Source organism: Oncorhynchus masou, chromosome 18 (assembly GCF_036934945.1).
Source record: "Oncorhynchus masou masou isolate Uvic2021 chromosome 18, UVic_Omas_1.1, whole genome shotgun sequence".
Classification (NCBI taxonomy): Eukaryota; Metazoa; Chordata; class Actinopteri; order Salmoniformes; family Salmonidae; genus Oncorhynchus; species Oncorhynchus masou.
In genome coordinates this window covers 55,413,714-55,429,033 of record NC_088229.1, presented here as the reverse complement: position 1 = coordinate 55,429,033, position 15,320 = coordinate 55,413,714, and the positions used below count along the sequence as shown (strand labels likewise).

At 43.4% G+C, this 15,320-nt stretch overlaps 1 protein-coding gene across 2 annotated transcripts in view; it reads right to left on the bottom strand.

Annotated features, from left to right (window-relative positions):
* LOC135504859 (carnitine O-palmitoyltransferase 1, liver isoform-like) overlaps window positions 1–15,320 on the bottom strand; it is a 37,055-nt gene that overhangs the window by 12,305 nt on the left and 9,430 nt on the right. For both annotated transcript variants that reach the window (XM_064923759.1, XM_064923760.1), the window contains exons 2-8: window positions 6,200–6,342; window positions 4,679–4,818; window positions 4,301–4,472; window positions 3,768–3,869; window positions 2,976–3,113; window positions 2,425–2,502; window positions 472–579 (exon numbers count right to left, since the gene is read on the bottom strand). In XM_064923759.1, coding sequence (XP_064779831.1) covers window positions 472–579; window positions 2,425–2,502; window positions 2,976–3,113; window positions 3,768–3,869; window positions 4,301–4,472; window positions 4,679–4,818; window positions 6,200–6,340 — 879 coding nt within the window. In that variant the 5' untranslated portion in view covers window positions 6,341–6,342. The remainder of the gene's footprint in view (window positions 1–471; window positions 580–2,424; window positions 2,503–2,975; window positions 3,114–3,767; window positions 3,870–4,300; window positions 4,473–4,678; window positions 4,819–6,199; window positions 6,343–15,320) is intronic.

The following is a 15,320-nucleotide window of genomic DNA, read 5'->3' as shown; positions in this document are numbered from 1 at the left end:
GATTACAGATATTTTAAAAAATGTATATAAAAATACTCGGATCATAAATTGCATAAATTGCCCATATCCGTTACGATACCTCTTTTGTCCGACTACTCGGCACACCCCTAGTTTTGATGTCAAATAAAGCTTTCTGATTGTTGCACCAAACCTATCGTGATCACACAGCAGCCACCGAGGGAGTACTTTCATGAATTATACATGGTATTCACTGAACAACGCATGATGTTCAAAGGCCAATGGTATTTTCATGCATAGGGCTCAGGGTTTTTCATTGGGCATCAAAATGGATTAAAACAGACAGAAATAATGAGGGCTGTCTGGACTTCCACAAAAAAAAAATTATATATATATATAATTATAAAACGGTTTAAAACTTTTTCCATTGCGTGCCCTAATGAATATGGCCCAGGTTAAACTTCAGCCCCTATCACACACTAATGGTGGAGGTTGACCGGTTGTTGAACTCACAGGCTTGAGCTCCTCTCTGTTGAGTTTCCTGCGGTACATGAGGAAGGCATGAAGGGTGTTGCCTGCTCTGGCAGCCTGGATGGGGGTGGGCGTCACATACAAGAAGTCCTGGGGAGAGAGAGTGCGTGTGAGAGAGGGAGGAGGTGCCATTTTGACAATGCAAATCAGCATTGCTAAGTGGCAAACCAGAGAATACTATTAGTATGTGAAACGCCTTCCCCTTTTCCACTAAAGGTAGGCAATGATTTATTTGAGAGCATTTCAAGTTTATCAAGTGCTTTTGGACTGTAGTGCCACTGTTATGCTTCCAAAATGTCACCCATAGAGAAATAGATATGTTTTAATTTTCCATACGTGAGTTCCAAATATCTGTAACGGTCGCCCCCAGCGCGAGTTGTTTTATGCACGTGATGTCAGAATGCACTCTCTGTTCCAAAATGGGATTGTTACGCAACGGGACATTTAACACGCGATGCCTGCTAATTATCTATAGGCTGTGTTTCAACTTGTCAATTTCTAATTATTTTCTAACAAGTTGTATTTTCTAACGACAGTTTGAATTTTGAGGGTTGTTTTTCGCCTCCTTAATTCACATAGAAATAGCCCAGTTCAGTGTTGCAGACAATTTATGATAGAGGCTTTACGGAGCCAGACAAAACTTCCCTCGTCGAGGAGAGCCCTTCCCCATTTCTTCCGCACATCAAGTATGCAGACATTTGCGAAGTCTTGCACGAACTGGCACATTTTCTGGCTGGCGCTCGCATTGCCTCCATTGTTGTTTTCCTTATAAATAAAAACTTTGGACATGTGTGTGTTCCTATCAAAGTAAGTGCCTTATTTTCTGTATATCGTGTTGTCGTGTCTACTGTAGCATAAAGTATGGAGCATAATGTTTTACAGTTTTATTCACATGTTTTCAAGTACTGGTGACAAATAATGCATTACGATAATTGCATAGATTGTAATGGACACCATTGATGTGTGTAAAACACTTTTTTGAAGGTTGTACTGATTATAATGAGCTAATGCTAAGCTATTTGCCAGCTATGTGTGGCGCCATGTTTGTTGACATTATACAATGCATTCTGGGTGTCACGTAAACGTCTGTCAGACCAAATATGTTATAATGAGGTGAAGGAATGGTTCACTCATCTTTCGGGAACACTTCCGGAAGTGAATGAAGGGAAGTGAATGATAGTAAACTACACACCCCTTCAACATGGATACTGCAAACAGACCAAACTCATCTAGTCTCCTCTTATCTTTGGTTGACGTGAAAAACAAACATGGCGGCGCGCACAAACTACCCATCGCTGGATTACTTTTGATTTCTAGAAAGTGTTTTCCTACATTTTATCAATGTTAAGCTCAGCCGTGATGTGATGAATTATAAATAGTAATAGCTATTAGCTCATTCATATTGTGGTTTCCGTCAGCTGAGAGTTCTCTAAATATGACCGCTTGTGTTACGTCAATATTTCCTCAGTTAGCGCTCGGACAAATGTAGCCTACATTTTCCAGTTTGGTTGATTGTGTTATGCTGTTGCTACTTCTGTGAATGTCTGATCATTGCATCCAAAAATAAACTGGCACATTCAGGACATAACTTTGTAAGGGCTGCGTTTGTGCAAAAATAGTTCAGTGAAAAATCAGCATGGCCAGATCAAATGCTGACTGTTGCATCAATCGAAACTGGACCTTCTAAATAAACGTTCTAATCCAACCGGTTTGAGTGTACGATCCAGGGACCCCTGTAGAATGATCACACCCATTTGTTGGGTTGAAGGTTAAATGGACCAAACAGCGGTCATCGTTCAAGTAGAATAGGGAATCGTCTTTGCTCTATTTGTTACATTTCTACCTGCAACGTTGTGAACGTTTCACCTCACTGAACACGCCTCCGCTATTAGGAGACAGAACATGGGGAGTAGTCGATGATTTGTTGATACGTACCATGCCGTAGTAGTTGCTGTTGACCATGATAGGGCTCCGTCCTCTCAGGTAGATGTACTCCTCCCACCAGTCGCTCACCTAAAAGGGAACAACACACCCCCAGGGTCGTGTTCAGTCGACACAAAATGGACAACGGTAAGGTAGGTACCATCTGAAAACGGTTGTTTTCTTGATCCGTGACAAAATGTTTTGTTACAAATTGCCCTAATGAATACACCCCATAGAAATCCTCTGTGGCACAACCACGCAACATCCTGGCCAGGGGGCCACAGCCCTCACACACCCTCAGCACATCCATTACAATGAATAATTCAAAATGGCCTGCGACAAAGATCTACATTGTTCATGAGCATTCGACTATTAAAATAGGTCATTTCTACGTGTGCATAGCGCCTTTCTTTTGTCTCACCTCCTGCTCCCTTAAAGCTCATTGGAGGAGAGGATCCAAGAATCCTCCAATAAGGAAGGCCAGAGGAAGCAAGGATTTGACGGCTCGTTACATTTTTTGGGACACAGCCACAGCCAAAGTCGACATATAAGGGGTTACTTACGTAGTTGGAAGCCCAGAGGGCCTTGAGTTTGAGGTACCACTGAAGCCGGTTCCCCAGGCTGCTCTCAAACTGAGTGGCCAGCGACGTCATGCGTTCAAACTCATCAGGGGTCATCAGCGGCCGCACCGACTCCAGATACTGCAGAGAAACAGAGAGAGAAGAACAAACACACCGAACAATATTCTATTATATACATCACTGTGCAGTAGACACAGAACATTATCCCACATACAACAAAACAGAATACACGGAGGGAATCGAGCTAACGTGTGATGGAGGTACAATGGAGTGTTAGAGGTTCAGTAATACTGAGGGAGGGGCAAAGAGAGGTAGACAGAGAGAGAGATGAGAGAGAGAGATGTAAGAAAGATGTAGAGAGAGAAGAGGTGTAGAGAAAGAGATGGAGCGAAAGCAAGCGAGCGTAAGGAGAGATGACGGCAACTTCCAACCTGCGTTTGTCTTTGTCTAGCCTCTGCAGAGTCCCCAACAACCGAAAGTTCCGGTTTTCAGGGGAAATGGAAAGAGAGCCTGTGATGCAACTTTCCGCTTTTGGATGTTAACAAAGCGACACTCCATCTTAACTCCTCCTCCACATTTATTGGATTGGTTGAACAGTGCAAAAGAGAACCTCCCCTTTTTTCCTCGTCAAGACCAGTACATAGTGGAGATAGTTTCAGGCCGTTGGGTTCGTCTTTGTCAAGCGTGAATATCTGGTGAGCAGATATGGTGCATCTTCTGTCTAAATTTATTTCCCTGTTGGGACAATAAAGATTGAATTGAAGAGCGTCTCACCCTCTTGACCGTGTCTTTGACGGCCGGCACGGGCTGGTTTGGCAGAGAGCCCTGGTAGCTGTAGAGGAGAGGCTGTCTGCCCGAGAAGATCCGCACCAGCGCCTGTAACACACACAAACAAAGTCAGCCCGAGTCCCGGGTGGGGGCTAAATGCAGCTCTCCTACGACCACCTTGAAATACTACAGCTTTTAAATCTAACTAGCAAGGTGATTTCTTCTCAATCTATCCAATCACTTTTTACACTGATTGCAATGGAGATAGAAAGATCATTTAGACCCCCCAAAACAATTTTAGAGGAGAGCTTGAGCTTGCAAGTAAGCATTTCATTGTACGATGTACACTACACCGTATTCTGTGCATATGACAAATACAATGATGTGATGTTCAATTGTTGACGACTCCCCAGGAGTGGGTACGTGGCAGGAGTGCTCTACAGATGCACGGTGTACACACACACACACACACACACACACACACACACACACACACACAGGAGAAGGTAATGAACAAGGGGCGGGGGGGGGATACCAACCACCCAGACTTTGGTGGTGTTGGACATCTTGCCGCGCTGCTCGAACATCCAGCGGTGGTAGGAGAGGAGCTGCTTCAGGCACATGCGCATGGTGAAGATGAGGGAGAACCAGAGCAGCGTGCTGAACAGCACCGCCGACACCACCGTCTGACACTGGGCACTCAGAGACTGACTGGGAAGGGTTCATTCCATTAGAGAATGAAAGAGTGTTAAAGGAGGGGGGGTGAGAAAGAGAGAGAAGGATTTCAATGATTTGGTGAGAACATCTGAGAAAAGGGGGAAATATTTTACTTCAATACCCGTCTTTAATTAAGCAATATTCGTAGACTTTGAGGACAGCGGAGTGTCTGTGCACGGTTGGTGACTGGTGCTAGCTACCTGACCGGTAGGTGCTCCTGGATCTTGGCGATGAGCCCCATGGAGGGGTCGGAGCGCATGTACATGGTGGCCAGGATGGCGATGACCACGAACAGCCAGGAGGAGGGACTGGCCGGGTACACCCCCGTTATCACACCATTCTGTTGGGGAATTAGGGGGAAAAGAGATTGATCATTAAGGCACCCAACAGGAAGAAAACAAACTGAAAAGGGGAGGGACTTCATGGATAAGAAAAAAGGTTAAAAAAACACTTGAATCAGTTTGGTTTTACGTGCCCTAATAAACGGCATACGGCACCCATTCAAAACGCAATCACCTTCCCAGCCATGTCAACACGGCATATAATCCAACGGGTGTGTGTTTACTAATGAGGTCACCCGGAGGAGGGCATGTTTACCGCAAACAGATTAGAGAAAGGTGACGCTGCTGGCTGTTCATATTCCAGCTCTCTACTGTTCAGCAGCACTGTGACGTTAAATGACAAACTGTTCAGCAGCACTGTGACGTTAAATGACAAATTGTTCAGCAGCACTGTGACGTTAAATTACATACTGTTCAGCAGCACTGTGACGTTAAATGACAAACTGTTCAGCAGCACTGTGACGTTAAATGACATACTGTTCAGCAGCACTGTGACGTTAAATGACATACTGTTCAGCAGCACTGTAACGTTAAATAACATACTGTTTAGCAGTACTGACGTTAAATGACACTGTTCAGCAGCACTGTAACGTTAAATAACATACTGTTTAGCAGTACTGACGTTAAATGACACTGTTCAGCAGCACTGAAGTTAAATGACATACTGTTCAGCAGAGGTCAGGTTTAAGTGTGTCAGAGCAGTATGTCCCCCTCTGCTGTTTGTGTTGATATGATTATTATACACAGCTGAGGTATGTCACAGTAGAATGACGTATGGACGCTGTTGTGCAGAAACCATGTGATGTAATTCTAACCGACAGACAGAGAGTAAAGCAGACAGGGAGGCAGACAGACGGAGGCATAGAGAGGCAGAGAGAGGAAGACAGGGAGGCAGAGAGAGGAAAGACAGGGAGGCAGAGAGAGAAAGACAGGGAGGCAGAGAGAGAAAGACAGGGAGGCATAGAGAGGAAGACAGGGAGGCATAGAGAGGAAGACATAGACAGACCAATCTTAAAGAAAAAGGTAGTAGTCAAGTAGCAGTGCAGTAGAATAGACAGGCTTACAGACAGATAGATGGAAAAGGGAGGCAGACAGACAGGTGTACAGAAAGGCAGTTAAGATAGACAGCGATAACCCGGAGAGATATTCTGAGGGGATAGCCTGGGGTCTACACTTAGCGGAGGTCAGGTCTAAGCGAGTCAGAGCAATTTGTCCCCCTTACAGACAGATAAGCAGGCGATAAAGACCAACAGCCATGACCCAGAAAGCTCATCTGGGAGTATGTACACTCGGGCTAGCCAGAGAGACACACACACCAACGAAAGAGAAAGCCAGACAGATCAAAGACAGACAGACCAGGCCCTCAGACATATCCAGTACCTTGAGGCGGATTAACTTCTTTTTCCAGGAGCGCAGGCCCGAGAGGTAGATCTCCGTGAGGGCCTGGTGGGACAGCTGCAGGTCGATGCCTTCCGGAGTCACCGTGAACTGGAAGGCCACGGCCTGGTGGGCTTCAGCCATGCCTGGAAAAAGGGATTGAGAGAGAGAGAGAGAGAGAGAGAGAGAGAGAGAGAGAGAGAGAGAGAGAGAGAGAGAGAGAGAGAGAGAGAGAGAGAGAGAGAGAATAGGGGCAGATAGAGACAGGGGGAAAAAATATATATATATTAAGTGACCATCTTCCATACCAACTACAACTCTTTTGCCTTAACCTACACGTGTACGCACAATTATCAATAAAACTACACCGAGTTTAAAATCGAGGAGAGGAAATGGGTGAGTTTAGCCTGATTTGTTCACGTCGCAAAACAGTTTACAGCAGTGGTTCTCAAACCTCTCCTCGGGAAGGGCTCCCAAACATTTCACAATGCTGATGTCGTCCTTAACTAGCTCAGCCGATCACCCGATCGAAAGCTTGATAATTAGTTGACAAGTATAAATAATCAGAGCGAGCGCTTGATAATTAGTTGACAAGTATAAATAATCAGACGTGCTCGCTCTTAAATAGTTCAATTACATGGAATGTTACTTCGCAGCCTTATACTAAAATTGATTTTATAAAAAAATCTATCAATCAATCTCCACACAATACCCCATAATGACAAAGCAAAAACAGGTTTTTAGAAATGTGTGCAAACTTAAATTTAAAAAACTAAATATTACATAAGTATTTAGGCCCTTTACTCAGTACTTTGGCAGCGATTACAACCTCAAGTCTTCTTGGGTATGACGCCACAAGCTTGGCATACTTGTATTTGGGGGGTTTCTCCCATTCTTCTCTGCAGATCCTCTCAAGCTCTGCCAGGTTGGATGGGGAGCGTTGCTGCACAGCTATTTTCAGGTCTCTCCAGAGATGTTTGGGCTCTGGCTGGGCCATTCAAGGACATTCAGAGACTTGTCTCAAAGCCCCTCCTGCGTTGTCTTGGCTGTCTGCTTAAGGTCATTGACCTGTTGGAAGATGAAGCTTCACCTTAGTCGGAGGTCCTGAAAGCTCTGGAGCAGGTTTTCATCACAGATCTCTGTGCTTTGCGCTGTTCACATTTCCCTCGATCCAGACTACTCTTGCAGTCCCTGCCGCTGAAAAACATCCCAACAGCATGATGCTGCCACCACCATGCTTCACAGTAGGTTTCCTTAAGAAATGACACTTGGCATTCAGGCCAAAGAGTTCGATCTTGGTTTCATCAGACCAGAGAATCCTGTTTCTCATAGACAGAGTCCTTTAGGTGCCCTTTGGCAAACTCCAAGGGGCTGTCATGTGCCTTCACCAGAGGAGTGGCTTCCATCTGGCCACTCTACCATAAAGGCCTGATTGGTGGACTGCTGCAGAGATGGTTGTCCTTCTGGAAGGTTCTCATCTTCACAGAGGAACTCTGTTTATAAATCAGAAACACCTGCAAAGAGTTGCAACGGGGCTGAGCAATATAATAGATCATCTTGGTCTTCAGCAAAGATGGTGGCTAAATGAAGAGAGTTCACTCAGGCTGTTTACTGTTGAAAAACATTGTCAGTTTCAGTCTACTTAACGGGGTGGGACTCCCGTAGACACCAATGTAATAGCAGCTGGGTCTGGTCTACTTAGTTCATTGACTTTCATTAAACCACCCCCCCCAACCTCTTCAGTCTCTGGCTACAGCGACACTTGGCTGCCTGAGCCATGGAGCAAACTAAAATAGGGGGTGACGACTAATGTTTTTTTTCACCTCCCTTTTATCAGTAAATTATTATAATCCATTGGATAATTTGTCTATTTTTTTTGTCTGCATCAAAATGGGACCATTTTATAAATCGTAAAATTGCATCATATGTTTGCATTTTAGAGCCCCGCTCCCCCCAAGAAGAATGGTTTAGACCACTAAGGTTTTAGGCAAATTCGTTTTGCATGGCCCGGAGCAAAATAAACTTGCCCATTACTTCAATAGTTAGGCTACACATATATATAACCGTAGCTTAAAATCCTTCTACAGTATTTCTATGCAGGATTTGCAGCCGCAAATTAAATAATGCATTGACATATAGCTAGCTAGCTAAAATAATAACAGAGCGAATATAGCTATAGCTATTTGATCATGTCCGTGTCCAAATATTAATGACGTCTAGAATCCGACAGAGTTTCACTGGAATTATCCAAACAAAGACAAACTTCAACAAATGCAGACAAACCCTCAACATGTCAACAGCTTGTATAGGCATGATTTTAGCTGAGACTCATCTCTTGACATGTATGCTGGGAGTCGTTTTCTGAAATAATTATTTTTCCCCTGACTTACAGCATCTTAAAGCTGCAATATGTCACTTTTTGGGCGACCTGACCAAATTCACATAGAAATGTGAGTTATAGATATGTCTTCTAACTGAAAGCAAGTCTAAAAAGCAGTAAATCTGTTCTATATACGCCATTTCTATGCTTTCATGCGTTTCATTTTTTTGCATCAATTACTTTCAGTTTTGTACACCAGCTTCAAACATCTGAACAAACAATATTCTTGGTTATTAAAAAAATATTTCACAGCAGTTTAGATGGTACAATGATTCTCTACATTCTCTATTCTCTAGTGATGTCTGCAAATTGCATCTTTAACTGAAATGGTGCTCACATAACTTTCATAGCATGCTAGCTAGTTACACCAATAGTGTTATTTGTTGTTATTTCTCTGCTACACGTGGCAATTACCATAACGTTCCCACCCCCAATTCCTGAATATGTTTTAGCAGCCTGCATCAGTCTTCAAGGTGAAACCTAAACGAGAATTTCCGGATAAGCTGCATTGTAACCTAAGGTGAGATGACACTTGGGGTGAGTTCCAAACGCCACCCTATTCCCTTTATAGTGCACAACTTATGAGAAGGACCCATATTCATGCACTATGTAGGACAAGGGTTACACCCAATGTTCCCTCTAAGAGGCTTGCGGGTGCGCAGCTCGCCAGCGACTGGCGTGCAGAAGAAAAATCAGCCCGCACAGAGAAGCACAAGATTAAAAAGTTGAGTGAAGTTCAGTTTCCCCCGTTAGTTAACACTATCAACGTTTCCCTTCACTGTGGGAATTGTGATCGAATCAACGCAATATTAGGCACTTTCAATGCAACATACCGAAACAAAACTGTTGTTGTTGACAGAACGCATCGGAGTACCATTCCATTGCATTGTCAGGCCCGTACTCTACACAGACCGGTGCACGATAAACAAATCAGAACTGCAGTAGACCTAAATGCAAATAGACCGTTGCCATATATGGATTTGTTCTATTCACTTTGAACTGGACTGTTTTACAGCATGAGCTGTCATAGTTTTCATGCACTTGTTTTGAGATCAAAGCGAGAAATGCTTGTAGCCACGTGTGCGTGCACATGTGCGCATATTCTTTGCTAGTTAGTGAGTTATTTGCCCAGTTATAGTTAATTTGTAGCCAGCAAGGTGAGCGTGATAGCTTAGGTCAAGAGCACAAAACCTGTACATTTCAAAGCCCGCATTGAAAAGTGAATCAGGTAAAGAGCTTTTTGTTGTCTTAAAGGGGCAGTGGTCTATTTTGAGATCACCTTGAAGAAGCTAAGTAGTTAATAGGTAGAGGGTAGCATAATTTGTCTGATTCTCTGTAAGAATGGTATGGGAATAATAAATTTTATTTTGTAAAATGGTTTCCTGAATCAAACAACATTTTCAGTCACCTTGTCTGAAGGACAAGTGGATAAACAGGTTAATGTCAAGCCCTGCGTGTTTCATGGCCTGTAGGCCTGCATCAAACACCACACATTGGCTGTTACTGTAGGCTGAATGATAGAAACCCTATTTCCATGTTAAAATGTTACAGGATTCATTTTCTCAATCGAAAAAAATAACAAAATGCTGGGCCACTCTGGTAGGCCTACATTATGATCAATAGCCACATTAGCCACTGTAAAAACAGTCAATTAAAATCGGGTACAACCTCAGTGTTCACAGTAGACGCACTTCAAGAAATTTGTGCCGGAAAATATTAAAAGGGAACTTTGGTTCCACCTGATAATTAATTACACCCACCTGGCATCCCAGGTCTAAAATCAGTCCCTGGTTAGACCTGGGACACACTCCAATGTAACAATTTGTTAGCTTCTGGTCATTATCACTATATCAAAATCCATTCACTGTAGGCTACTACTGTACATAACAGCACCGTCATACCTATTTTATTGTATATTTGAGTTTGAATTCATGTGAATGACCTATTGTGTATGGTACATTATGTGCAGCGACCTGTGCTTTTAACAAAATCAATAATTGTCATCTTTGCTGGTTCATCAACTGAAGACCATGTTTTGGTGGGTCTTCTCCACATCGACGGGACCGCAGTAGAGAAGGTGAAAGGCTTCAAGTTCCTCGGCGTACACATCACTGACAATCTGAAATGGTCCACCCGCAGACAGTGGTGAAGAATGTGCAACAGCGCCTTTTCAACCTCAGGAGGCAAAATAAATGTGGCTTGCCCCTAAGACCCTCACAAATTTTACAGATGCACCATTGAGAGCATCATGTCAGGCTGTATCACCGCCTGGTACAGCAAGTGCACCACCCGCAAACCGCAGTGCTCTCCAGAGGGTGGTGTGGTCTGCACAACGCATCACCGGGGGCAAACTACCTGCCCTCCAGGACACCTACTGCACCCGATGTCACAGGAAGGCCATAAAGATCAAGGACAACAACCAACCGAGCCACGGCTTGTTCACCCCGCTATCACCCAGAAGGAGAGTTCAGTACAGGTGCATCAAAGCTGGGAAAACCAGCTCTCAAGGTCAGACTTAAATAGCCACCACTAGCCAGCTACCATCTGGTTACTCAACACCGCTGCCCTATATACATAGAATCATTGGTCACTTTAATAATATTTACATACTGGTTTTACTCATTTCATATGTATACACTATTCTAGTCAAGACCACTCCAATATTGCACATACTGATTTATTTCTTAACTTCATTATTTTAGACGTGTGTATTATAAAACACTACTGCCCCGTTGGGAGCTAGGAACACAATCATTTTGCTACACCGGCAATAGCATCTGCTAAATATGTGCATTTGACCAATAAACCAATTACCTAAAGTACTAATTTCACTGATACAATGATCCGACTGCTATATTTTATACACAACTACATCTCATGTGGCATACTGTAATTAATCACTTATAGTGGAGAGTTAACAAAAAGACAATGGTGCAAATGGCATTTATTAATGTGATGACATAACTGCAACACACAATGTACTGGTTCACTTCAGTAATAAATCATTTTTGATGACAGAACAAAACACACTGGTTCACTTCAAAGCATTTAGATTGACTTGAAATTGTTTAAAGTTTTAGTCATATGTACAGGATACGCATGGTATACAATGAAATGCTAACTTGCAGATTCCGTCAACAATGCAATAAAAACAAAATAAAAAATGGCTAGGCAATGTCTGGCTGTGAAGCCGAATCATTGATGGGCCTGTTGTAATTACACCACATTCTCCACCTCCTTGAATCCCACGGAAACTCCTGTCGGAGAGCGATATTTGCGACAAATGGTACAAACACATGAAGGGAAGACTTTCTGTTCCCTCGTCCCAGTCCCTCTTCCTTCAGCACCCAGTCCGACAGCAGCCTGCATAGACAGAACAAATAAGTAGCTAGAAACAAATGAATCCAATAACAAGAAACTGTTTTTTTTGATCAGTGCAATTATACATACAAAAGTTATCAATATATAATTTTGTTACGTGTGCTAGGACAAGAAGAATTTAACTTACTCGATATACACCTGTCCAGTCAGTCCGGCGTGTCTGGGTTGCTTCTTCCAGTTAATTTTTGGGACATGGAAGAATGTCTCTCTAAACAATTGAGGAGTGCAGAAAAGTCTGGTTTGTTAGTCATTGGGTGTGCCGCTTTTTTCGCCCGAGATATCAAGCCCTCACAATCAATGGCAGTATGAAGTCCCACTCTGTGTAGCAGAAACACTCAATGTCAGTTGCCATGGATTGGCATCCCCCAGTCCCTTTCAGACCTAGCCACCACTCCAGGAAGCTAGACTACTGGTTCCGCTGATTCAGTCTCCCTCCGTGCTCGCTCAGCGTCCAGCTGCAGAAGTTCCTCCGTAGCACTTTGTGGATTTAATAAATATGGCTCGGGAAAAAAAAAAAAAAAAAAAAAAAAAAAAAGGTTTCTACCTCAAAGCCCAACATGACTTATCAAAATGTTATGACGATTTACCAATAAGCAAACTAACTACTTTAGCTACTAGAGTAAGCAACAGCTGGCTGCCTCAAGGTAGTTTTGTTTACAAAAAGTCACAGGCAGAATTCAAAAAGTAGTCCATAAAATGAGGAAGTTGATAGAGAATATTTTTTTTATAATTAGTAAAAATGTCAGAACTTCAAAAATATTGATAAATGACCAACCCTCCAGCTATAAAGTCCATTTCTCTGCTCTAGAGAGGAGCTGGTGAAGTAGTTACCGCCGACGACCAGATACTGCACTAAGCTAACGATAGGTTTCCTTTAACTTCCTCAGACTACACATAAATAACATCCCTGAGTTACTCTGACTATGGGTAAGTAGGAAATTACCCCAAATCCCGAAGTTGCCTACCCATTCAATACAGTAAGTATTACCCATCCATCACTAAAGGCAGACTGACCAGGCACCCTGTCTGACATTAAGAAACAAGGAAAGGGCTTTGCTTTGCTCTTCAAAGATGAACCAGTTTAAGATGGGCATTCAAGCAGCCTCAGCTGCTAATAGATTAATGCCCACAGATGGGTTAGGGAGGACTGTGTGGTGCAATAACTGAAGGCTGGTTCGTCCAATGGAAACACCACGCTATTTTCAGATAAGCGATTGGATTAAAGCAACGTCAAAATGATAGCGCCAATCCATTATGGGGGATCATGTGAACGCCTGTCGCTTTGCCAACATGCTAGGTAGTGTGCGGTGTGAAAGGAAGGCCAGGAAGCGGTACCAGAGCAACAAGTCTGACACCAACAGGCTCCTGAACAGTTCCTATCCCCAAGCCATAAGACATAGCTAACAAAATGGCTACACGGATCTGCATTGACTCTTTAGTTTTGGCACTGACTTGGCACTCACTTCATTGGCTCACACACACGCACTGCTGCTACTCCACTTATCGGATGCATAGTCACCTTAACCCTATACACGCCTACCCCTACCACTCCAGTATCCCCTGCACATTGCAAATATGTGACAGGAAACTAGGCGTAAGTAGCGCATCACTACTTCACAGGTGAGGCAATTGTACGCCAACATCATATTTATCAGAATGTTTTTTTGCCTTCTGGAACATGTGAACTTTCACGTAGCACACGTCGGTCTAGACACATGAGCTGCTCTGTATGTGTCAGTAATCCTTTCTAAAGCAGTTGTTTGTATAAAGATATCAAAGTATTGTGATGTCGCTACCGTTCTCCACTGTCTGGAGGACTGAGTTTCGAAATCAGTTGAACGCCTGGTGGGAGCATAGTATGACAGCTTAGGAGACGGAGAAAATGCAAGCGTTTGATTTCGTGGAGGGAGTCGAAAAGAGAACAAAGGCTGTTGTATAGAACACCCGTCTCCGGATTTCATTTCCAAACGAAGGGCAACCATGGCATCCGTGACAGAGGGATAAGCGTTCATCCATGTATACTTATTTTAACTTAATATAATACATCAATAAAATCTATTTAGCTTCAAGTAAATAATGAAACCTGTTCAATTTGGTTTAAATAATGCAAAAACAAAGTGTTGGAGAAGGTAAAAGTGCAATATGTGCTATGTAAGAAAGCTAACGTTTAAGTTCCCGGCTCAGAACATATGAAACCTGGTGGTTCCTTTTAACATGAGTCTTCAATATTCCCAGGTAAGAAGTTTTAGGTTGTCGTTATTATAGGACTATTTCCCACTATACCGCCCCTGAACAAGGCAGTTAACCCACCGTTCCTAGGCCGTCATTGAAAATAAGAATGTGTTCTTAACTGACTTGCCTAGTTAAATAAAGATTAAATAAAAAGATGTAAAAAAAAAACAGAAAAATTCAGCAAAAATCGGCGCCCAAAAATACAGATTTCCGATTGTTATGAAAACTTGAAATCGGCACCAAATTAAAATCGGCCATTCCGATTAAAATCGGTCAACCTCTATAGTGTGAACGATACAGAATGTTGTAGACAAAGAGCTCTCCAGTAGGTCAACCAAAACATTCAAGGGACATTTTCTCAAAAGTGGGTTTACAAGTTTATCAACTTCCAAAGCAGAATTACTTTCCCATTGTTCTTCAACTGTGGTGTGCGATACGCCATTTTCTAGCGCAGAGTTCCTACTTTATCCAATGTAAATAACCATTTCAGATTTGCTACATAAGACCGAATCGAGCCGGTTGGTCACATATGGCATTGGCACAGACCCTGTATATAATTGCTTTCTCGTGTACTTATTTCTATTGTGTGCTTTTGCTCTACCACGCATTGATGGGAAAGAGCGTGCAAGAAAGGCATTTCACTGTATTTGTGCACGTGACAAAAAACTTGGAACTTCTGGGGCCTCCCGAGTGGCGCAGTGGTCTAAGGCAACACATCGCAGTGCTAGAGGCGTCACTACAGATCCAGGTTCCATCCCGGGCTGTGTCGCAGCCGGTTGCGACCTTGACCCCCATGAGGGAGCACACATTTGGCCCAGCGCCGTCCGGGTTAGGGGAGTGTTTGGCCGGCTGGGATGTCCTTGTCCCGTCGCGCTCAAGCGACTCATTATGGCTGCCGGGTGCTTGCACGCTGACTTCGGTTGCCAGCTGTACAGTGCGTCTTCGACACATTGGTGCAGCTGGCTTCCGGGTTAAGCGAGCCGTGTGGGGAGAGTGTTTCGGGGGACGCACGGGTCTCGACCGTTGCCTATCACGAGTGCGTAAGGGAGTTGCAGCGATGGGACAAGACTAAAGTACCAATTGGATATCACAAAATATAAATTATTGGGCTGTCATTTGTCAAAGGCCATC